At 41.8% G+C, this 23,685-nt stretch overlaps 1 protein-coding gene across 1 annotated transcript in view; it reads left to right on the top strand.

Annotated features, from left to right (window-relative positions):
* Positions 1 to 683: 683 nt before the first annotated feature.
* The window catches only part of CLSPN (claspin), a 28,566-nt gene continuing 5,564 nt past the window's right edge, over positions 684 to 23,685 (top strand). The window contains exons 1-18 of the mRNA XM_079928811.1: positions 684 to 797; positions 4,095 to 4,203; positions 4,728 to 5,176; positions 5,799 to 5,960; positions 6,808 to 6,885; positions 7,218 to 7,290; positions 7,858 to 7,966; positions 8,154 to 8,734; positions 12,908 to 13,099; positions 15,183 to 15,424; positions 16,370 to 16,548; positions 16,644 to 16,708; positions 17,616 to 17,815; positions 18,461 to 18,615; positions 19,974 to 20,200; positions 20,773 to 20,884; positions 22,194 to 22,269; positions 22,489 to 22,592. Of these exons, the coding sequence (XP_079784937.1) occupies positions 774 to 797; positions 4,095 to 4,203; positions 4,728 to 5,176; positions 5,799 to 5,960; positions 6,808 to 6,885; positions 7,218 to 7,290; positions 7,858 to 7,966; positions 8,154 to 8,734; positions 12,908 to 13,099; positions 15,183 to 15,424; positions 16,370 to 16,548; positions 16,644 to 16,708; positions 17,616 to 17,815; positions 18,461 to 18,615; positions 19,974 to 20,200; positions 20,773 to 20,884; positions 22,194 to 22,269; positions 22,489 to 22,592 (3,137 nt within the window). The 5' untranslated portion in view covers positions 684 to 773. The remainder of the gene's footprint in view (positions 798 to 4,094; positions 4,204 to 4,727; positions 5,177 to 5,798; positions 5,961 to 6,807; positions 6,886 to 7,217; positions 7,291 to 7,857; positions 7,967 to 8,153; positions 8,735 to 12,907; positions 13,100 to 15,182; positions 15,425 to 16,369; positions 16,549 to 16,643; positions 16,709 to 17,615; positions 17,816 to 18,460; positions 18,616 to 19,973; positions 20,201 to 20,772; positions 20,885 to 22,193; positions 22,270 to 22,488; positions 22,593 to 23,685) is intronic.

The raw sequence follows: 23,685 nt of genomic DNA, 5'->3' as shown, positions 1-23,685 counted from the left end.
TAACAAGGACAATGACAAGGGATTAGAACTGTCTGGGATTAGTCTGACTCCAGACCTTTTAATTTTTTTCCTGCCTTGTCCAAAGAGTATGGAAGTGGGATGAGTGTGTGTTTTCTGCATACTCGAATTAACCTTAAATAAAATAATAAAGGTTATCCAAGGATATTCTTTGGTACCTGAGCAGCCCACAAAACTTTTCTTTTTTGATGTCCAGTGGCGTGAGTGCCATGTACAAAAAGGAGCAGGTGGGACCCAGCTGCTCCAGGAAAGGAGGTCCTGGAGAAAATCCCCACGGGGATGACTTCAGGTGCCCAGGGATCTTCTCCTGGCTCACTTCCCGCCTGGAGGGCTTACTCCTCAAAAAGCGTTTGATGGGAGCTGCCGCGCTACGGTAAAGGTCAAAGGTCAAAGGTCACCGCTCGCACGTTAAAGTCTTGCAAGGCCAGAGGGTCTGGCCGCCAGGCAGCCAGGACACCTCCAGCCTCCCCCTGCCTCAGTTGACAAGAGGAACCGCGACCCGCCAACCTAACCCAGATTATATTCAACGGGCCGGCCGAAGGAGCTTCGATTGGTAGGACAGGATGGGGGCGCGGCCTCATGTAGAAAGCCTCCTCTGGATTGGTGCAAATCGTTGAGGGCGGAGCATCCACTCCGGCTGGGCGCGAAAGCTCGAACGCCGCTGCCTGGCCGGAGACTGCGGGAGCAGCTGCGTCCCGGGTGCGGGAAGCGGAGACCTGCTTCTTCCTGAGCGGCGCGCTGCGGAGGCCGGAGTCATGACGGGAGAAGTGGTTTCCGAGGTGAGTTTATGCACTTGCCTCTATCTGAAGCTGCGGAGGCCCGGCGCGGAGGGGTGGGGTGGGGCAGGGGTCGAGCTGGCCGAGTGGGTCGTGGAGGCTGGGAGGACTACAGCTCCCGGCGTGCACTGCGGCGGCTCGGCTTCGCGGCCCTGCGGAGATAAAACTACAGGCCCCGAGTGCTCGGGACCCCGCGGTCGATCCCGGCGCAGGGGTCCCCGCGCCTCGGTCCCCTCGGGGAGGTTGCTCCTGGTCTTTGCGGCGCGCGCAGTCCGCCGCCAGCCTCTGCTCAGCCCGCCCCTTTGGCGCGTTTCCTGCGGCGGGAGCTCTTCCTCCAACTGCGCCCCAACAAGGAGGAAGGACCAGGCCGAACCGGACCGCTAGGGTGAGGGGCAGCATTAACTGTAAATGGACGGCAGGAGTCTTAGAGACTTCGAAATTGGGTCTGGAAGAGGCCTCTGAGGTCATCACACAGGGTCCCAAGAGGTGAAGGTACCAGTCTCGGAGCCTTCCGGGAGGTGACTGGCTGGTCGCTGTCGGAATTGGCGTAGAAACGACATCTGTTTCCAGATCTGTGTTCTTTTCTGGGGCTGAGACTGGAGTGAGACACTCGTCTTGGGAGCAAAATTTAACGGGGCGCTTTAAGATAATTTTTAAAATTAATTTTTACTGAAGTATAGTTGAATTATAATGTGTTAATTACTGCTGTACGGCAAAGTGACTCAGTTACACATATATGTACATTCTTTTTCTTATTCTTTTCCGTTGTGTTTATCACAGGATATTGAATAGAGTTCCCTGTGCTATACAGTAGGACCTTGTGGTTCAAGATAATACTTAAATGCAGTATTTTTAAAAGTAAAAATTAATGCAAAAAATTCCATTATTTGATTTTGAACAAAATATCAAACTTTGAAACGAAGACAAGATCCGACCCTGTGTTTGCACTACTCTGTCTCACTCACCTCACACTCATCCTGGCCCTGGTTCAAAATAAACTTTATTTACAAAAGCAAGCAGCTGACCTCATGAGTCATAATTTGTCCGTTTGATTTTTTATTTTAATATTGCACTAAAATATCTTGATTACTGAGTGTTTTGAGACCTTCTAGCCTCACCCTGTTCCTGGCTCTACTGTCGCTGGTTCTGCCGCAGATTGCCTAGAATACAGTGATTAAGAGTATCACCATGGGGCTTCCCTGGTGGCGCAGTGGTTGGGAATCTGCCTGCCAATGCAGGGGATACGGGTTCGAGCCCTGGTCCGGGAGGATCCCACATGCTGCGGAGCAACTAAGCCCGTGTGCCACAACTACTTAGCCTGCGCTCTAGACACCACGAGCCACAACTACTGAGCCCATGCACCACAACTATTGAAGCCCGTGCGCCTGGAGCCTGTGCTTCTCAACAGGAGAGACCGCCGCAGTGAGAAGCCCGCACACCGCAACAAAGAGCAGCCCCTGCTCGCTGCAACTAGAGAAAGACCACGGGCAGCAACGAAGACCCAATGCAGCCAAAAATAAATAAATAAATCTATATTTAAAAAAAAAAAAAAAGAGTATCACCATGTATTGAGCTATGTGGTTACCTGAACTCAGTTTCCATGTCCACAAATAGTCTTACTGCTTTCCATTGTTGGGAGGATCATCAGCATATACATCATGATCCTCAGTGATATTCCTCTGTTTGTGTTATTTTTGGTTATAATTTTAATAATTGTACTAAACATTCAAATCAATTTAATAGTTGTTTGAGAAGCCATTAGGGTGAAGCCTTGTGACCTATTACATTACAGATGTATTTTCCCCCTTATTAATAAGTTGATTCAGAGTTCTATGAACCAAGCTTGGTCACTAACTAGTCAAGTCACCCAACATACCCCCGTCTCCTTAGATTTTTCACTTGTGACTTAAAAAAATTTGTGGGGGGGGGCTGAATTTCAGACATAAACATCGAAAGGCTGTTATAATGAACCCATCACCTAACTTCAGCAATTATCAAATCATGCCAGTCTTGTTTCATTTATACCCCCACCCACTTCCCCCCTTACTGAATTATTGGCAGCAAATTCCACACATATTTCATCCACAGATATTTCATCATGCATCTCTAAAAGGTAAGGGCTTTCCAAAAAAGATAACTACTATATTATTACCATACCTAAAAAATTTAGAATTATTTCTTGATATTAAATAGCTAATCAGTGTTTAGATTTCTTTGACTCATACATATACTTTCAGTTTGTTTGAATTAGGATCCGAACATGGCCCCTGCATATTGTAGTCGGTGATATGTGTGTGTGTAAATATCTTTACTCTCTTTATAAGTCCCCGCCCCTCTTTTTTCTTGCAATTTACTGTTAAAGAAACCACAGAGTTTGTCCTATAGAGTTTCCCACACCTGGATTGCCTCTCTGTGATGTTATTTATCATGTCATTTGGATACACTGAGAAACACTTTACACAGTAAAACGAAATAAGTGCTTGATTCTTTAAATTTATTTACTATAACTCAAAATAAAGAGTTGGTCCTATAATAGCCTTCAAAGGTGAACAATGAATTTTAGTTTGTTTTCTTGTCCAGTAATTCTTTTTTTTTTCTTTTATAAATTATTTTATTTATTTTTGGCCACATTGGGTCTTTGTTGCTGAGCGCAGGCTTTCTCTAGTTGCTGCGAGCGTTGCAGTGCGTGGGCTTCTCATTGTGGGGTCTTCCCTTTTTGTGGAGCACGAGCTCTAGGTGTGCGGCTTCAGTAGTTGCGGCACATGGGCTAAGTAGTTGTGGCTCTCGGGCTCTAGAGTGCAGGCTCAGTAGTTGTGGCTCACGGGCTTAGTTGCTCTGTGGCATGTGGGATCTTCCTGGACCAGGGATTGAACCCGTGTCCACTGCATTGGCAGGCGGATTCTTAACCACTGCGCCACCAGGGAAGTCCTGTCCAGTAATTCTTTTTTTTTTTTTGCGGTACGCGGGCCTCTCACTGTTGTGGCCTCTCCCGTTGTGGAGCAACAGGCTCCAGACGCACAGGCTCAGCGGCCATGGCTCACGGGCCCAGCCGCTCCGTGGCATGTGGGATCTTCCCGGACCGGGGCACAAACCCATGTCCCCTGCATCGGCAGGCAGACTCTCCACTGCGCCACCAGGGAAGCCCATGTCCAGTAATTCTTAATGTCATCCTTTTGTTAAACCGCTGTATTGGTTTTTCCTTATTTCAGCCTGATGATCCCATGATAATTTGTGTATCTTTATGTACTTAAAGCTTTCTGTCACCTGCTGGTTAATACAAATTATATTCTCATTTTCTAGGTTCACCTAGAAATCAATGATTCAAAACTCATTTCACAAGAAGAAGCAGATAGTCCTTCAGACAGTGGACAGGGCAGCTGTGAAATAGTTGGGCTCTTGAGTGAACAAGGTTTGTAACAGTCAGTACTTTTATTTTTAGGAATAGAATGTGGCAGCTTGGGTTGTAAGGGGACTGGATTAATTTCTTATTCTCTGATTTATTAAATTATTAATGCTTAACCTTGTTTGTTCTGTTTATTATAAAAGCAAAATAATAGTGCTTGTACCCTTTTGAAAATAACCATTTCTGTTATATTATTGAATGTATAAAGTGTCTAGAAGATACCATATTGCCTGGTTGAATGCATTCATCCTATAATAAAAGGACTTTTAACACCTGCCAGAAGGATCAGAACAGCTTTACACATTGTAAATATATATAATTACATTTCTTAGTAAGAGATATTTTTCCAGGGAAAGTGGTTTTCAAAATATATTTTTAGATTTGCTTTGCTACAATCAGTTCTTAGTGTTAGTTACATAATTTCACAAGGTGATATATCACTTGGCTAATTGGATATGTTTTTGAGGAGTACGGGGACTAGGAAGAAGGCCAATGACGGTAGACTCTAAAAAAAATTGTGTTTCCTCCAGATTCAGATGAAGAGATATTTGTGAGTAAGAAATTGAAAAGCAGGAAGGTGCTACAAGAGAGTGATTCTGAACAGGAGGGCACAAATGCCTCTCCAGAGAAAACTACCTATGACGATATAGAGGAGGAAGATAAGGAGAACTTGCATGCTGGAAAAAATGGAAAAGTCAGAAGGATTTACAGAACTCTGGTGAACAGTGATGAGAGTGACATCGAGGAGTCTTTGTGTCAGGAAAATCTTGAAACCCAAGTGACACCTTGCTTAGAGCTGAGTCTCCAACCTGAAAACTCTGTGGATTTTACAGTTGACAGAAAGATTTCCAAAAAACCCATACATGATAAAGAAGGAATTGGAGGAAAAGCAAAAGTAAAATCAAAGCGAAGACTCAAGAAAGAGGAGAGAAAGATGGAGAAAATTAAGCAGCTGAAAAAGAAGGAAACAAAAAATGAGGTACATTTAAAAGAATAATTTGCTGTTTCTAAGGCAGGTTAATGTTTTAGAAAAAGTTGCTTTTAGGAAAAACAGTTGCTTTTAGTTCTTGAGGTTGTTTCTGCACTCAGGATATACCTTCGAGTTGATTGTCTTGCAATGAGGTATGTGATTTCAAATCCGTTGGTCTCATTCTCCATTTTGGATATGAGAGGACACCTTCCAAATAAATGGGTTTCTGATTTTCTTTGTGAGCACGTGGAGTTATTCTTTGCTGTTTCTGATCTGATGAAAATTAACTTTCATAGGATTTTTCATGCCTCCATCAGTCAAAAGTCTTGTTTGCCCCCTGGAAAAACCATCCTCAAATTTTATAAGCTAGTTGCTTAATGAAGTATTTAATTGACTTTTCAAATACAAATGTACTATTTATTAAGTTAATTTTGGACAATTGTGTAAAATCACAGCATGGACTTCAAAGGATGACTATGGATTAGGAACCAGTGATAATGTTCTGGGATGCCATATACTTGTCTGTTGAGGAAGCATGAGCTTTTTCTGTCCTGATGCAAATTGCTATATGGTGTTGTAAAACATTGGATTTGAAAATGATTGGATCTTGCTTTTTCTTTGTGTTACCCAGGAAGATGATGTGAAACAGCTATTTAATGACAGTGGCTGTCTACTTGTGGATAAAGACCTGTTTGAAACTGGGTTGGAGGAGGAAAATAACTCTCCATTAGAAGATGAAGAGTCATTAGAATCAATAAGGGAAGCTGTGAAAAACAAAGTAAAAAAGCACAAGGCAAGTAAAAGATGACTGCAGTTAGAGCTAACCCACTGCTTCTAACCTTTGCTTTGTTTTCTGATTTACTGTTGGAACCTTAATTTTTTTTTTTTAACTGAAGAAAAAGCACGTGTCAATTGATTTCAGTTTTTCAGCCGTTAATTTTGGAATTATGCAGTACAAGTGATAGATGTGCTACGTTGTTTGGGAACTAGTATTTTCATTGCCCTAATAAGAATGTTGAGGAAAGTAAGATACTTTTATGTTTTGTAAGAAACAGGTAAAAAAGGGGTCAGAGATGTAAATTTTATAATCTGGTGGCCTCTAGGAAATGAACCTATAGGGTTTCAGGAAGGGTATCAAAGAGAAGCATCAGTCGAAGCATCGTTGTCTGGGCTTCCCTGGTGGCGCAGTGGTTGAGCGTCTGCCTGCCGATGCAGGGGACACGGGTTCGTGCCCCGGTCTGGGAAGATCCCATATGCCGCGGAGCGGCTGGGCCCGTGAGCCATGGCCGCTGAGCCTGCGCTAAAAAAAAAAAAAAAAAACCATCGTTGTCCTGAGTGTTTGGAAGCATAATCATTCTTCCTGAGATTAGCTTCCTGGAAGTCATTGTCCCTCCTTAGGGAAAGATGTAATAGAGAGGTGTAAGAAATGAGGGCCCAAGCTCCATTGGAGACAACTAATGTGTTTTCTAGGCATTAGAGGATGCTGTGTGTCTAACATTTTATATTTGATAATTATTGATTTAGCATTAATGTAGCGTGATGTGGTGTTGGAGTGCAAAAGCAGTCTTTGTGTAAGCAACATCCTCTTGTGTCAGTTTAATTTTTTTCCCTGTTAATCCATTTGCAATCTTCTCTTTTAGAGAAAGGAACCATCTTTGGAGAGTGAGGTCTATTCATTTGAAGAAGAAACTGAGTTATCAAAAGGCACCACGAGGAAGGTGACATAGAGCCCTCTATAGTTGTCATGTTGAGCTCTTTTCCCAGGCGATTGTGGGTTTTTCAGGAGTTTTATTGTGTCTATCGTATTACCCTGATTCCTAGGATATTGCTTTGTGCATAGTAGGGACACAAATATGAATTGGACTGAATTAATTCTATGAGACTTGCAAATAAGTGAGCTCCTGAAGTTTATATTGTTTTGATCTTATTAATGCTTACTGTTCCCTCTCCATCCTCTTTTCTTGGAGAGAGCAGACTTTTATGGGATGAATATCTATCAACCTTTCTGGATAATAGCATTAATGTAATCTCACTTTTTGTTTTCTTTAAGGAAAGAAAGGCAGCCAAGTTAAGTAAGGAAGCATTAAAAAAATTGCATAGTGAGACTCAGCGCCTTATTCGAGGTAAAGAAACCTGTATGGTAAACACTGAGGCAAATCACATTATTTCTTTGTAAGCTCAACTTGGATGTTGGGGACTTTCCTTTTTTTTTAACAATCTTAATATGAATGAGATTATAATAATCAAGTTTAGAATTGATCTTGATGAATGGCCATTGTTCTGAAGCCCCTGGAACATTAGTATAAACTGAGAAAATTTCTGGAACTGTAGTGGTGGTAATGAGGGAGTTTTTTAAAGGGTTGTCTATGGCCTAGCTGCATCAGGATCCCTTTTACAAACCTTTCAAATTTATAAATTCTTAGGCCCCACAGAAATTCTGATTCAGTAGGCTCGAAATGGGGTCCAAGAATCTCTATTTTTAAAAAACTTACTGGATCAATTTGATTTCACAGCTAATTTTAAAAGCCACTGGTCTTCAGGGAATTTTTTTGTAGTTGGAGCCTGCTTTTATTAAAGGCAGGTTTGTTTTCTATTTCTGAGGATGGCTTTGGTTGTTTAGTTAACTGATTGTAAAGTGACATTTCAGAATGTACAGTATATGTATTTGCTTGTTTTGTTCCATTTTCTAGAGGCTGCACTTAATCTTCCGTATCATATGCCTGAGAATAAAACTGTTCATGAATTCTTCAAACGTAAACCCCGGCCCACTTGCCAGGGAAATGCCATGGCACTACTGAAGTAAGAAGCTTCTTTCCTTGTGATTATAATTTTCATAAATATTCAGTTCTGAGGCAAACACCTGGTGTAAAGAGTTCAGATTCCTCACTTCCTTAAAATTGATTTAAACGATTCATTACGTGCTAAGGGATAAGAATGTTTCACGTTTAGGATAATTTTCAACTCCAGGTTATTTTCCCTTCTCTAGATCATCTAAGTATCAGGCAAGCCATCACAAAGAAATCACAGACACTGAAAATACAACTGAGATAAATAGTGACCACCATAGCAAAGATTCTGAGCAGACAACAGGTGCAGGATATGAAATGGAAATTAATGCACTCCCTGCAGTTTCAAAGGAACCCCAGATCACTACTGGATCAGATGAGTCTTGCAGTAAGAATTTGACAGGAAGTGAAGAGCTAGAAATTCCCGAGAAACAAGAGCAGAGTGATGCTAGACCTTCACCTGGGGACATCTCGGTGGCACAACAGGAATGCAGCTTCCTTGGGAATAAGGACAGTGAGGAGTATCAGGCTGGAGGGCTTGTGGCACCTGAACCTTGTGCCCTGGAGGAAGAAGAAGGCCTGAAAAAAACAGAAGAAGCAGATGAGAAGGTGGAAGAGCCCAGCCTTCAAACTAAATCAGCAGCAGTGGTGCCACCTGAAAAAGTGAGGAGGTTCACTGTGGATAGACTGAAGCAACTGGGAGTAGATGTTTTCATTCAGCCTCGGCTGGGTGCTGACAAAGATTCTTTTGTGATACTTGAAGAACCTGAAACCAACAGAGGTAATCCTTTGAATTGTGAGGAGCTTCTCTAGAGTGATTTGTTCTGGCAGCTTTCTAGTATTTGCCACTGTGGAGGACAGGGAATACAGGAGAAACAAATGATCACACATGGTCTTATTCTACAGATGTACCAGATACCAGATAGAAATCATTTAGATACATTTGGCAGGGTATTAGAATGTTCTAAACCTTGTTTAAATGGAAACCTGTTGACAGTCAATGTACAAAGCAGGGTACATTGCTGTTGTTTTATGGTATGACTTCGATAAAAGCATTATTCAGTTTTCCACAGTTAGAAATATCTTGGTTCAGCAAATTGTCTGCAAAACTGAATTTCTTTTCTTTCTTTTCATTCATTCAACAAGTATTAAACTATCCGCTACATGCAAGTTGCTGTAAGGCATACTTGAGAAATCTGACGTTTATCCTACACTTAAGGTACTTACGCTCTACCCGGGGAGATAAGCAGTAGGCAAATAACAGCAATACAAGGAAGTGACATTTTCTATCATGAACATGTGTCCCTGATAATTGGAAAAAGTTAAATAACATGGAGAAAAGGGAAGAGTATTCTTTGCTGAAAGAAACATTTAGAGTAAAGAATCATAGTAAAGAGGAGGGATAAGTTTCTTACAATAGATGATTAAAGAATAAGTGGATGTAATTACTTGTTCACTACCTTCCCCTTTATACTTTGAGTAGGGATCTTCTGGCTTGTTCCTTACTCTGTCCCCCGTGCTGCCACAGTGGATGACACATTTTAGGCAGCCATGTTTACTGAATGAATGAAAGAATGAATGAATGATCCTTCAAGAGAGAAATCAAGTATTACCCACATTGGGTAGACTTCCTGACTTGTCGGTAAAATTAGGTGTTCCCTCCTCTGCAATGTGATATGATAATTAAGAGCTGAGGCTCTATAGCGAGGTTGGGATCTGAATCTGGATTACACTATTCACTGTTTAAACTTGAGTCTGCTATTTGACCTCTCCAAGGCATTTTTTTTTTTTTTTTTTTTTGCGATACGCAGGCCTTTCACTGTTGTGGCCCCTCCTACCGCGGAGCACAGGTTCCGGATGCGCAGGCTCAGCGGCCATGGCCCATGGGCCCAGCCGCTCCGCGGCATGTGGGATCTTCCCAGACCAGGGCACGAACCCGTGTCGCCTGCATCGGCAGGCGGACTCCCAACCACTGCGCCACCAGGGAAGCCCCAAGGCATCTTTTTTAAAAAATGAAATAACGCTATCTGGTTCACAGGGCTTTAGTGAAGATTTGTTGAAATAATGCATACAAGTGGATAGCACAAAGAAACACTCAAATGGTGGCTGCTTTTTCTATTATCAGTGAAATTATTTACATCAAGACTCTCCTTCATTAACTAACATATGGTTGGCAGGTGCTAGGTCAGCCACAGTATCAGTCTTCGTTGATTGAATGGGTGGACTTCGTGGAAGTGGAGAGAAGGACGTTCTTAGAAGGGACAGAAAGAGCTCTGTGTGGTGCATATTGGGAGGACGTGTAAGTCAGTTTGACCAGAGCAGTTGCGGGGGTGGAAGGGTTTTGTAACAACTAGCATAGCTCTGTTAGCAAAGAAGTGTGGAAATAAGCTGTTGCCTAGAACAGGGAGAGAAAGTTTTGTTGTGTGGGACTAGAAGTTATCTAAATAGTCTCAGACTGAAAGGTGCAGTAGAACTTTTTGAGTATTTACTATCCTAATACTGTGGAATTTTGTTATATGGGACTAGAAGTTTTCTAAACAGTCTCAGACTGAGAAACAGAAAAGGGAAGAAACCTTTTTTTTTTTGCATACCTCCTATATTAGACACTGATAGGTCTTTTTATTAGTTATCTTTCTTAATTTTCGTAGCCCCAGATATTATTTTGCAAATGAAGAGCCTGAGGTTTGGAGAGGTTGGGTAATTTTTCCAACATTACACTTGGCTTTTACAGGGAACTAGCACAATGCCTGGCTCATAGTAGCCACTTATTTTTAACGCAGAATATGTTTTCCTTCAGAAATAGTATTTGACATGGATATTGGGTTTCCAGATCAGCCTGTTTCATAATATATGAAGTTAGGATCAACATTTATTCATTCATGCAATAAACTTTTATTTAGCATGATGTTGGGTGCTGTGTATGCAAGTAAGATGTAGTCCCTTCTCACGAGGAGATTAAAGCCTAGTAGGAGTAACAGGCAGAAAAGTTGGATGTTAAGTGCTGTGCATACTTTGAGCCTAGAGAAAGAGTTCCTCACAGGGAGCCAGGGAAGCTTCTGAAAGGAGCTCATACCTGAGCTGAGTCCTGAAAGCTGAGTAAGAGATACCAAGGCAGAGAGGTGAGGGAGGGCTTTCTTGGTGGAGGGGACAGAGCTACAAAAGACACAAAGACAAGAGAAAGCTCTAGTTAGCTGAAGTGAAGATTGCAAGGAGGTTGGTGACTAGAGGCCAGATCATGCAGGGCTTTTAGGTGGAGACATGAGCTAGAGCAGAGACTTTTCACTTACAGAGGAGATGAAAGGTGTTGGGAAAAGACGATGGAGGGAGAGGAGCTTGAACAGGGGTTCTATAGTGAGGAGGGTGGTGGTTGAGTCACGTAGTAAAGGGCAAGGAAAAGGGGTGCTCCAGTGGGTTGGTGGATGAAGAGTTTTGAGGGACCTGGCTTTCTCCAGAAGAATGAAGGCAACTCCTGCCTCACTCTTATTTAAGGTCTTGAGTAATCTTCCTCCCCTTCCACTTCTTTTATTCTCTTGGCACCAGTGATGAGCTGCCTATTTCTGTTCCCTTTCCACTGCCACTCCCTGTTGCTTCCAACTTACTGAAATAATATAAAATGGGATGCAGACTTACAGCTTCTCACCCTACTCTTTGGTTTGCAATGTAAACATGCCCTCCTTTGGGATTGGATTTTTTCTATTAATAAATAATGTTAGAGACTCAGAATAAAAAGGTTTCTTTTCAGTTCTTCTCTTTTTCTACTAAGACGCTCTAGGGAGGGAAAACCCACATCTACATGCTAAGCACAAAACTACTAAAGTATGATTTGAGCGCATTTTAGAAAAAGAGCCAAACTTGGAGTATCTTGGACATTTTATCATGGAAGAGAACGCATGGCATGTGAAAATAGCCAGCATCTCTCAACCCCAAAGGAGCTTTTCTTCCTCTCCTTTCCTTTCCGTCAGCTCTTTTACACCAGATCCCACTATGGTATGACTGACTTGTTAAACAGAGTGAGAGAGGTAACAGCTAGCTGAGGGAGGAAGGAAAGAAAGTTCTGAGCAATAGCAGTGGGGAAGAAGGGAAAGGCCCTGTTGCTATTAGACCACTGAACTCATACTACGTGTGTGTGTGTGTGTGTGTGTGTGTGTGGGTGTGTATTCATAGTCCCGTTTATATACAAGTAGGGCGTGTGGTACAGGGACCACTTCTAACTGGGATTTCCTTTCTGATTGTACTGATTATATCTTTAAAATTTTGATGAAGAAACTTTTCCAGTCCTGCCGCTGACTTACATCACTCATTGCATTGATTGTTATTTTCTTTTTCCATTTTTTAAATTGACCTTACTCGTATTTAGTGAGATTGCTAACAAGCAGTGAAATGTTCAAAGAAGGGAATTTTTTAAAAGGAGACTGAAACCCATGAGAAATTAAGCCCTTGAATAATTGAGGAGTATGGTATTTTTTCTACCAGCTTAATACTTTTTTAAAAAGAAGTGCACACTTATTTTTATTTTTTTAACATCTTTATTGGAGTGTACTTGCTCTACAATGGTGTGTTAGTTTCTGCTTTATAACAAAGTGAATCAGCTATACATATACATATATCCCCATATCTCCTCCCTCTTGTGTCTCCCTCCCACCCTCCGTATCCCACCCCTCTAGGTGGTCACAAAGCACCGAGCTGATCTCCCTGAGGAATTGCACATATTTAGAAACTTCATGGTAAATTTTTACCCTAAAATGAGTTTTGAAGTATATTGAGGAAGTTGCAGCAGTCTGTTAGTTTGGGTTGTTATATGAATTGGACACAGGTGTTGGTAGCAAAGGAGATTTTGGTATTTCTCTGTGTGTGTTTTTTTCCCTACAAGTTTGTTGAACTTAAAAAACTCAGCTTGTAATTCTTAACTGGAATCTTAAAGGCAAACTGACATACTGGTTGGCGTTTGGTTTAGAACTGGAAGCCTTGAAGCAGCGTTTCTGGAAGCATGCTAATCCAGCAGCCAAACCCAGGGCTGCTCAGCAGGTGAATGTGAACATCATAGTGAAGGATGTGGGCCCTGATGGAAAGGAAGAGCTCAAGGCAGATACGGTAGCTGTGACTTTGGCAGCTGAGAAGCTGGATGGAGCAAGCCACACAAAACCAGGTATTTGCGGTCATGGGGGTTTCTTTGTTTATTTTTTTGGCTGGGGGCGGGGATGGGTGCCTGGCTCTTTGTACTCTGGCAGGTTTTTATGGCTACTGAAGACCCTATAGTGAGACGTTATAGAATCTTTTTCATTGGAGACTTTAGAGATGGGACAGCAGTACCTCTAGCATGATTCATGTGTGTAGCATTACCTAGTTGTGTGGGGTGGGTAAGAGGAATTATTTCTTAAACTAGCCTTTGTCTTATTGTTTAAAAAAATATATCCATTGTAGAAAATACATGGAATAAACAAAAAGCTTCTACAGTTCTCTATCAGAGACATCTTCTGTAACCATGTTTTATATCCTTTAAAACTTTTTGCATGTATTTTTTAAACAGACAGTACATGTCTGCTTAAAAAATAAAACAGTAATGCAATCATACTGTGCATTCTGCTTTGTAATCTGTATTAGGGACAGGTCTGTTGTTTCCACTCCCACTTTGAAAATACGAGTAATATATCACATAGAAAAAAATTAAAACACTGAGGAAAAGGTATAAAATGAAAAATTAGTCTTCCCAAAGGCAACTTAACAATTTCTTGTGTGTTCTGGGAAAATTCATATGCATATGCCATTGTGTGTGTGTGTGTGTGTGTGTGTGTGTGTGTGTGTGTGTGAGTGAGTGAAAGAGAGAGAAAGAGAGAGAGACATTGTACACTTATACTCTCTGCCAGGCACTGCTCTAGGTGCTTTACAGCAAATAACATTAGTGTCCTTATTTTATATGTGAAGAAACTGATATAGAAAGCATTTAAACAACTTGCTCAAATTTATATAACTAGTAAGTAGTAGAACTAGCAGCCTAATCCAGACCACCTAACTCAAGAGTTCACATATCAGGATACACATATTGCTTTGGGGGGCTTTTTTTTTTTTTTAACAGCTGTGTGATATTCCATTGTGCAAGTATAACATGATTTGTTTAACCATACTCCTATTAATGGACATTGTGTTTGTTTCAGTTTTGGTATTTCATACAATATTGCGTCCTAGTATCAGATATATGTTAGTAAATTTTGATGCAAAATTCCTTACAGTGGAATCAGTGAGTCAAAAAAAAAAAAAAAAATATATATATAACATCCCAGTGTCCTTCAGAATAGTTGTACCGATTTACACTCTGAATCACAGTGTGTAAGAGTTCCTGTTAAAAAAAAAAAAGAGTTCCTGTTTCTTCCAGTTAATAACAGATATTATCAAGCCTTCAAATTTTTGCCAAATATATAAAAAATGGTATCTCATTATTTTGATTTGTATTTCTAATGAGAAGTGATGTTAAGCATTATTTTTTAAAATAATTTTTAATTTTATTTTTGGCTGCATTGGGTCTTTCTCTAGTTGTGGCGAGTGGGGGCTACTCTTCATTGCGGTGCATGGGCTTCTCATTGCGGTGGCTTCTCTTGTTGCAGAGCACAGGCTCTAGGTGCGCGGGCTTCAGTAGTCGTGGCCCGCGGGCTCAGTAGCTGTGGCCCATGGGCTTAGTTGCTCCACGGCATGTGGGATCTTCCTGGACCAGGGCTCGAACCTGTGTCCTCTGCATTGGCAGGTGGATTCTTAACCACTGTGCCACCAGGGAAGCCCTTAAGCATTATTTTTAATTTTATTTACAATACATGTTCATTTTTCTGTGAACTACCAGTTCATATCGTTTGCCCATTTTACTCTTGAGTTGTTTCTCTTTTTCTTTAATGTGGATAAATTTATCAATATTTTCCTTCATGGCTTCTGAACCATAGACTTTTGAAGGCCCACTCCCCCCCACCCATCTTTTTTTTTTTTACCCTTTTAAATAATAATTTTATAATCTCTGTAATATATTAGCCCAGGGTGTAGAGCATAATTATGGAAGTTATCTCCTACACTCAATTCATGATATTCTCCATTTGTTAAGATAACAAAAGCCTAGACTCCTAAGGTCTCTGATTTTCCTTTTGGGTCGTGTCTCGAACACCTCTGGAGTTGCCTAAAGTGGACACTTGTGTTGTTGTAGTGTGTAGTTGGTCATTACGTCTAAAGCATCTCTTCATATTTCTGTTCAGGGGAAAAGCTTCAGGTGCTGAAAGCTAAGCTGCAAGAAGCAATGAAACTCCGAAGGTCTGAGGAGCGCCAAAAGCGCCAAGCATTACTTAAGTTAGATAATGAAGATGGATTTGAAGAAGAGGAGGAGGAGGAGGAAGAAATGACGGATCAGTCCGAGGAAGACGGAGAAGAGGAGGGAGAGGAAGCTTTGGAGGAAGAAGAGGCAAAAGAGGAGGAAGAGGAGGAAGAAGGCAATCAGGAGGTTTCTGGCAATTATGTGATTTTGTTACTAGATCATGATGAATAAGGAAGAGAGAAAATCAGATTTGAGTAAGAATATAATGAGCATGTTCAATTGTATAAGAGATTTCAGGGGCAGAGATAAACGTAGCTCATATGTACTTAAATATTAGTGCTTTCAGTCCTTTCAGCACCAGGGAACACCTGCAGTTCACAGAGCCATAGCCTTGGCTTCTACCTGTTGGTTTACATATTGTACTATTATACTGATATCGAAATGGTTTTGTATTAATAGAAATTTTATCTTTGTTGTTCATTTAGGTTTCTCTGTTCAGAATAAAAAGCACTTTTAACCTTGGCCAGGTTGAGTTCTGGAATAAATTCTCAGACAGCCCGAGACCTTCCTGAGTTAATTTTATTCTTGTTGAGGAAGGTATTTGTAGAAGGGCCTCTTGCCCTTTTTCTATAGTATTGTTTTCCACCTAGAGAAGACAGATGATGATAGGACTTTGGGTATTAGAAAAAAGAAAATCGTCCTTGTTTGAACACTGGAGTCATTTAAAAGAACTGGTTAATGTTTAACCCTGGGTAAAGGAAGAGGAAAGCCATGGCTGAACTGGGCAGGATGTCATAGTTTGTGGTTGGTTGGAGGTCAGTAGTTGTCCTGCAATCTCAGGCTAATCATGTAACCTCTCATTGACTCAATAAAATGATAATCCGGTTCTTTCATGATCTTGTGGCAGTTTTGGGAGGGTAAAGGTAAAGTAACATAAGTATAAAAGAGCTTTAGAAGTGTCAGCGTAAATTGTGTTGATGATAATGGTTAGACCGAGCTTCCTTCAGGTTTACCTTTTCAGATTTAAGATGCGACTTGTAACTAAGCACCCATATTTCAGGCTGACAGTGTGTTTGCTTTTAAACTTTTTGACTTGTATTATTCTGTTTTGGGGTTGTGTGATTGGTAAAGATTGCAGAATTCCTTCTCGGTAGTGAAGAAATAGAAACCAAAGATGAGAAAGAAATGGATAAAGAAAACAATGATGGCAATGGTGAAATTGGCAAGTCAGTTGGCCTTCTCTCTGTCCCCAAGCCTCTCTTGTCAGATTCTACCTTCCTTCTATTTAAGGACAACTCTTCCAAGATGGGGTAAGTAATTCTCTCTAAGGAAAGATAAGATTCCCTGGTATTTGCCCCTCTAGTAAGAAGCAGATACTCAAACAATTTACCTTCTTATTTTGTAGTTACTCTGCTAGTGAAGAAAAATCAGAAATAGATGAAAACTCAGGCAAAAGACCTAGCAAACTAGGTAAGTAGTGACTCTTTCACAGAACGTGACTTTTCTCTGATCCTCCAGCTTTGACACTGAAGGACTACAATTCCTTAAGGTTCCATTTTTTGGAACCCTAGTGGACTTTTCCCAGTCTTACCTGTGGCAATGACAGGAATTTATGAATTAGAATATTTTTCTTGGTCCAGTTTTTGAAAACTTACCTGCAGTTTCCACGAGCATGTAATAGGTCCTTAGTGAGCATGTGTTGATTGAACGAAACATGAAACATTTCTATCATATGTAGATCAAAGGAAGATGTGTAAGTGATTGGATAATGGAAAGAGTAATCATAGGCATTAGGCAGAAAGACAGGAACTTTCAGGTGTCACTTAGCTCACAGTGATAAACCCTGATTATATGATGGTATCTTAGTACCATAATTGACCTTTTTTTACAAAAAATTTATTTATTTTATTTATTTATTTTTGGCTGCGTTGGGTCTTCGTTGCTGTGTGCAGGCTTTCTCTAGTTGTGGTGAACGGGGGCTACTCATCGTTACGGTGCACGAGCTTCTCATTATGGTGGCTTCTCTTGCGGAGCACAGGCTCTAGACACGCGGGCTTCCGTAGTTGTGGCATGCAGGCTCAGTAGTTGTGGCTCGTGGGCTCTAGAGCGCAGACTCAGTAGTTGTGGCAGACAGGCTTAGTTGCTCCGTGGCATGTGGGATCTTCCCGGACCAGGGCTCGAACCCGTGTCCCCTGCATTGGCAGGTGGATTATTAACCACTGCACCCCCGTAATTGACCTTTAATGTAACGTTTTGGAACATGTAACTTGAGAGGTTTGCCAATGGGTCTTACCTGACAGTTTCATTCTCAACTCTTTTTCCTAAACAAATCTAACTTATTTCTAGAATCATGCACTTAAAAGTTATTTTTCTTTAGATGAAGATGATTCGTGCTCATTACTGACAAAGGAGAGCAGCCACAATAGCAGCTTTGAGCTGATAGGCTCCACAATTCCATCCTATCAGCCTTGCAACAGACAAACAGGCCGTGGGACCAGTCTTTTCCCTACGGCAGGAGGATTCAGATCTCCTTCCCCTGGACTATTTCGAGCCAGTTTGGTCAGCTCAGCTTCTAAGGTAAGATGGCAGTGGTTTTCTAATCTCCTTCCGCTTTTGCTTCCCACATTGCTAAATAAAGTGTGTCCAAATCAACAACTCCCACCACATTGTGTATGTTTAGTTTAAAAAATCCACCCCTTTGTGTATTTTTATATATATATAAATTTATTTTATTTATTTATTTTTGGCTGCATTGGGTCTTTGTTGCTGCACGCGGGCTTTCTCTAGTTTCGGGGAATGGGGGCTACTCTTCGTTGTGTTGCACGGGCTTCTCGTTGCTGTGGCTTCTCTTGTTGTGGAGCATGGGCTCTAGGTGCGCGAGCTTCAGTAGTTGTGGCTCACGGGCTTAGTTGCTCCGCGGCATGTGGGATCTGCCCAGACCAGGGCTCGAACCCGTGTCCCCTGCATTGGCAGGCGGATTCTTAACCACTGCGCCACCAGGGAAGTCCCCCCGCTTTGTGTATTAAAAACAAGCCTCATCCAAGGTTCTTACGTTCTTGAAAATATTTTTCTTTATGCTCCTCTTGGCTATGCATTGTCCTCCTCAACTGCAATTGCCTGAGAGTAGATTAAATTTTACAAATAGCAGCTTCTGCTGTTGTCATGACAGTGAATGACATTTGTAAAATGTTTTGTTTTTGTTTGGTTTTGTTTTGGTGCCAGAGTTCAGGAAAGCTGTCTGAGCCTTCACTTCCCATAGAGGATTCCCAGGATCTGTATAACGCCTCCCCAGAGCCTAAGACACTTTTCCTAGGAGCAGGAGACTTCCAGTTCTGTTTAGAAGATGACACTCAGAGCCAACTGTTGGATGCAGATGGGTAGGTAGTTTTATGTTTCTGTGGGTGGATGGTGCTGGGTACGGCTTAATTTTGTTTAAAAATAAAGTGAGCTTCTGTCGCTCCATCTGTGCTTTCTCTTCTGAGAAAGAGAGGTGTACAGACCATTAGTATTACATTCCACACGTTTGAACAAAGTCTGTCTAGAAAATTAAAAGTAAATAGCCTTGGGCTTCCCTGGTGGCGCAATGGTTAAGAATCCGCCTGCCAATGCAGGAGACACGGGTTCAAGCCCTGGTCTGGGAAGATCCCACATGCCATGGAGCAACTAAGCCCATGCGCCACAACTACTGAGCCTGCGCTCTAGATCCCGTGAGCCACAACTACGGAGCCTGCAAGCCACAACTACTGAAGCCCGGGCGCCTAGAGCCCGTGCTCTGCAACAAGAGAAGCCACCACAATGAGAAGCCCGCGCACCACAATGAAGAGTAGCCCCTGCTCGCTGCAACCAGAGAAAGCCTGCACACAGCAATGAAGACCCAACGCAGCCAAAAATAAATAAATAAATAAATACATTTATTTTAAAAAAAAAGAAAAAGTAAATAGCCTTGCTGGCATTCTGATCCTTCAATTTCTGCATTTTATGAAATGCATAGCTCTTATACGGTCATCAGATTTCTCTGCATCCATCCTACTATGTTAGGATTGTTGGGTAGGATTGAGAATTGACACTTTTGTGGCACATTACATGCATAACACCAAGCTCTACTCTAGCACCATTTGAAGCCAAAAATTATCCTTTATCCTTCACCTTTTTTTTTTAGAATTGGCTTTTTTAAAAAAATTAATTTATTTATTTATCTTTTTAATTTTGGCTGCATTGGGTCTTTGTTGCTGTGCATGGGCTTTCTCTAGTTGTGGCAAGTGGGGGCTACTCTTCGTTGTGGTGGCTTCTCTTGTTGTGGAGCATGAGCTCTAGGTGTGCGGGCTTCAGTAGTTGTGCCACGTGGCCTCAGTAGTTGTGGCTTGCGGGCTCAGTAGTTGTGGCTTGTGGGCTCTAGAGCACAGGCTCAGTAGTTGTGGTGCACGGGCTTAGTTGCTCTGCAGCATGTGGGATCTTTCTGGACCAGGGCATGAACCTGTGTCCCCTGCATTGGCAAGCAGGTTCTTAACCACTGCACCACCAGGGAAGTCCCATGCCCTTTACCTTTCGAATAGGCTTTATTCTTCCATAAACTTCCCCCTCCCTCTTTAGATTGTCACAGCCTAAAGTGTGACACTCTTGTCTTCTGGTTCAGGATTCAGCTTCTAACTTCGGTATTGGAGATGAGTTCGGGCTTTTCACCCACCACTTTGTTTTTTTCCTGGAGAACTTCTTACACTCTTCATTGTGCTTGTAGGTTCTTAAATGTTAGAAACCACAGGAATCAGTACCAAGCTTTGAAGCCTCGATTGCCGTTGGCCAGTATGGATGAGAACGCCATGGACGCCAACATGGATGAGCTGTTGGATTTGTGTACGGGAAAGTTCACATCTCAGGCTGAAAAACCTCTGTCCAGGAAGAGCGACAAGAAAGAGAACATGGAGGAACTTCTGGATCTGTGTTCAGGAAAATTTACTTCTCAGGGTAATTATCCAACAGAGCATCAGGCTCACCACAGCCAAATATCTTAAGTCAGTGTCCTTGAAAAGAAGCCCCTTACTGTCAGGTGAGAAAACAGAGCTGTGGTGGATTCTTGAGCGTAGGTTGCATGCACTGCTTAGCTCCTGACATTCAGAGCTCTTACTTTCTTAGAGTGGTGAAGTATCAACTTAAAACTGCTTTAGCTTTGGCCATATGACTTGTCATTTATGGCTAATATATGTGCAAAGCTTAGAGCAGTGTCTGCTGCATAGAATATTTCATATAAATGCTAACTTATTACTTCCACCTGCACACCCCTTTCTCCCCCTCACACCTCTGCTAGAACGTAAGCTGTTTGGGAGCTGCGATCTTTGTTTTGTTTGCTGCTGTCTTCCTGGCGCCTGGCACATAGTAAGCACTAAATAAGGATTTGTTGAATGAATGAATGAATGGGGAGCTCTTTTTGGCAAGCTTACCTTAGAACTGTGTTGAGCCGGCATGTCTTCAGATGGCTGGGGAGAGAGGATAAAGCTGTCATTTCTTGGTGACAAATCTTTTTCTTCATCGTGACGTAGATGTCTCTACTCTGGCTCCATCAGAGTTAACTAAGCAGGAGAAGGAGAACAGTCTGGGTGATCCAATGGAAGAAGCACTTGCTCTTTGCTCAGGCTCTTTCCCAACAGACAGGTGAGTCTCAGTGATTGGAGGGAACTTGGCAAGTCCGGTGTTCTGATAAAATACTGGGGTAGGTTCTCTGGGCTCAGGAATAAATGGTCATCTTAGGGGCTTCATATCCTGTCTGAGAGTCTTGCAGTCTGTTTGAGTCTCATATTTGCATAGTAAGGAAATTAGAATGCTTTCATTTAGTTGGTGGGGAACAGGGTAAAAAAAGGCAAGAAAAAACACATGAAAGTTCTCAACATCACTAATAATTAAGGAAATGCAGGGGCTTCCCTGGTGGCACAGTGGTTGAGAATCCACCTGCCAATGCAGGGGACATGGGTTCAAGCCCAGGTCCGGGAAGATCCCTCATGCTGTGGAGCAACTAATCCCATGCACCACAACTACTGAGCCTGCGCTCTAGAGCCTGTGAACCACAACTACTGAGCTTGTGTGCTCTAACTACTGAAGCCCATGTGCCTAGAGCCCGTGCTCTGCAATGAGAAGCCACCGCAATGAGAAGCCCGCACACTGCCACGAAGAGTAGCCCCTGCTCGTCGCAACTAGAGAAAGCCCGTGCGCAGCAGCGAAGACCCAACACAGCCAAAAATAAAAATAAATAAATTTATTTTAAAAAGAAAAGAAAAGATAATGCAAATCAAAACCATAATAAGATACTACCTCACACCCAGCAGTTATTCCACTTTTGGCTATATACACAAAAGAAGTGAGAACAGCGTCTGTAATAGATATTTGTACACCCATGTTCATAGTATTATTCGTAATAGTCAAAAGGTGGAAGCATCCCAAGTGGATACATACACAGTGGAATAATATTCAGCATTTAAAAAGGAAGGAGATTCTGATACATGCTACAGCATGGATGAACTGTGGGGAGATTATGCTAAGTGAAGTAAGCTAGTACAAAAAGACAAATACTGTATGATTCCACTTACATGAGGTACTTAGAGTAGTCAAATTCGTAGACACAAAGTAGAAGGGTGGTTGCTAGGGATTGTGGGGAGGGAAGAATGGGGAGTTGCTATTGAAAGGGTATAGAGTTTTAGTTTTGTAAGATGAAGAGTTCTGGAAGTTGGTTGCATAACAATGTGAATGTACTTAACACTAATGAACTGTACACTTAAAATGATTAAGATAGTAAACTATGTTGTGTGTATTTTATCACAATTTAAAAAATTTTTTTAAAGGCAAGATATCTCATTTCCTGTTTCTTGAAGAGATTGTTGGTGCTATAAAATATTTTCAATTCCTAAGTTGGCTGACTGCTTGTAGTTTGCTTTCAACTCTTTTATTGATTTGTTGATTTGCATTTTAGGGAAGAAGAAGGTGAAGAGGAGGAATTTGGAGACTTTCAGCTTGTCCCAAATGATAATGAGTTTGATAGTGATGAGGTGAGTTTGAAGGGGACAGAGTAATCATAACCGAACTCCATGTATCGCTGCTGTGTTTGCTTGTTTTGTAGTTTGAGTTCTTGAGAATTCTGTTTGGCATGTTATCAGAAGCAATTTCCTAGAATCAAATGTTTGGGCAGAAGTTTATAAATTCCTGTCTTAGTTGAGGACACATTTTATTCTGTGTAACTTTGCATGTGATACTATATGATTTTGCAGGATGAACACAGTGACTCTGACAATGAAGACCCGGCACTAGAAGACCATGAAGATAATGATGAGGAAGACCTCCTGCAGCAATCCGAGAAGTTGAAAAGGCAAATGTAGGTGTTATGCCCCTTCCTTCAGTTGCAAGAAGGTTCTCCTGACAGTTGAGTTGTAGCTTGCTACATTTGCTGGTTCTATTTTTCCTTTTTGTGGTTAACACAGATTGAATAGAAGCCATTTACGTGATATCTGTTGAGTATTCAAAGATGGTCACGTCCTCCTCAAGTGATTCCTATACTAAACATCCCTATTTCTTCAACTGTTTCTCACGTGACATTGCTTCCAGACTCCTCACATGTATGGAAACTCTCTTTATCTTCAGGTGTGGTCTGACCACCGCTCTATGTAGTGGTACAACCACATCCCTTGTTCTGGTTGCATACTACTTTATGAAGTAACCAAAGAGCATAAGAGCTGAGTCACTGTAGATCCTGAGGATCTTGTAAATGACTAAAATTCCCCATGCCTTTTTTCCTGTGAATTACTGTCATTCCAGGTTTTCCTCATCCTAGTCTCAGGCAAATGACCCCCCTTTATTTTTTTAATATTTTGTTGTCATTTTGATCATGAAAGTAAGCCATTTATTTTGGAATATTTCAAAGAATACAGAAAGACATAAATAAAAAGTCATCCAGGAACTTCCCTGGTGATGCAGTGGTTAAGAATCCACCTGCCAATGCAGGGGACACAGGTTCGATCCCTGGTCCGGGACAATCCCACATGCCACGGAGCAACTAAGCCCGTGCGCCACAACTACTGAGCCTGTACTCTAGAGCCCGAGAGCCACAACTACTGAGCCCGAGTGCTGCAACTACTGAAGCCTGCATGCCTAGAGCCCGTGCTCTGCAACAAGAGAAGCCACTGCAAAGAGAAGCCCGAGCACCACAACAAAGAGTAGCCCCTGCTCACCGCAACTAGAGAAAGCCCGCGTGCAGCAACAAAGACCCAACGCAGCCAAAAAAAAGAAAGTCATCCATGTCCACCGTCCAGGATATTTTTGAAAGTGGTGGTGGTGGTTATTATTACCTCATAACTTTTTTTCAGGCATATATTTTTATGTGGTTGAGATCTGTACAATTTTTTTTATATGTACAATTTTGCATCTTGCTTTTTTTTCCTACTTACCATATCTGTAAGCCTTTTTCCTTG

Source organism: Stenella coeruleoalba, assembly GCF_951394435.1.
Source record: "Stenella coeruleoalba genome assembly, chromosome: 1".
NCBI lineage: Eukaryota > Metazoa > Chordata > Mammalia > Artiodactyla > Delphinidae > Stenella > Stenella coeruleoalba.
Note: the sequence above shows the minus strand (reverse complement) of the source record. Positions and strands in the feature narration are given on the sequence as shown.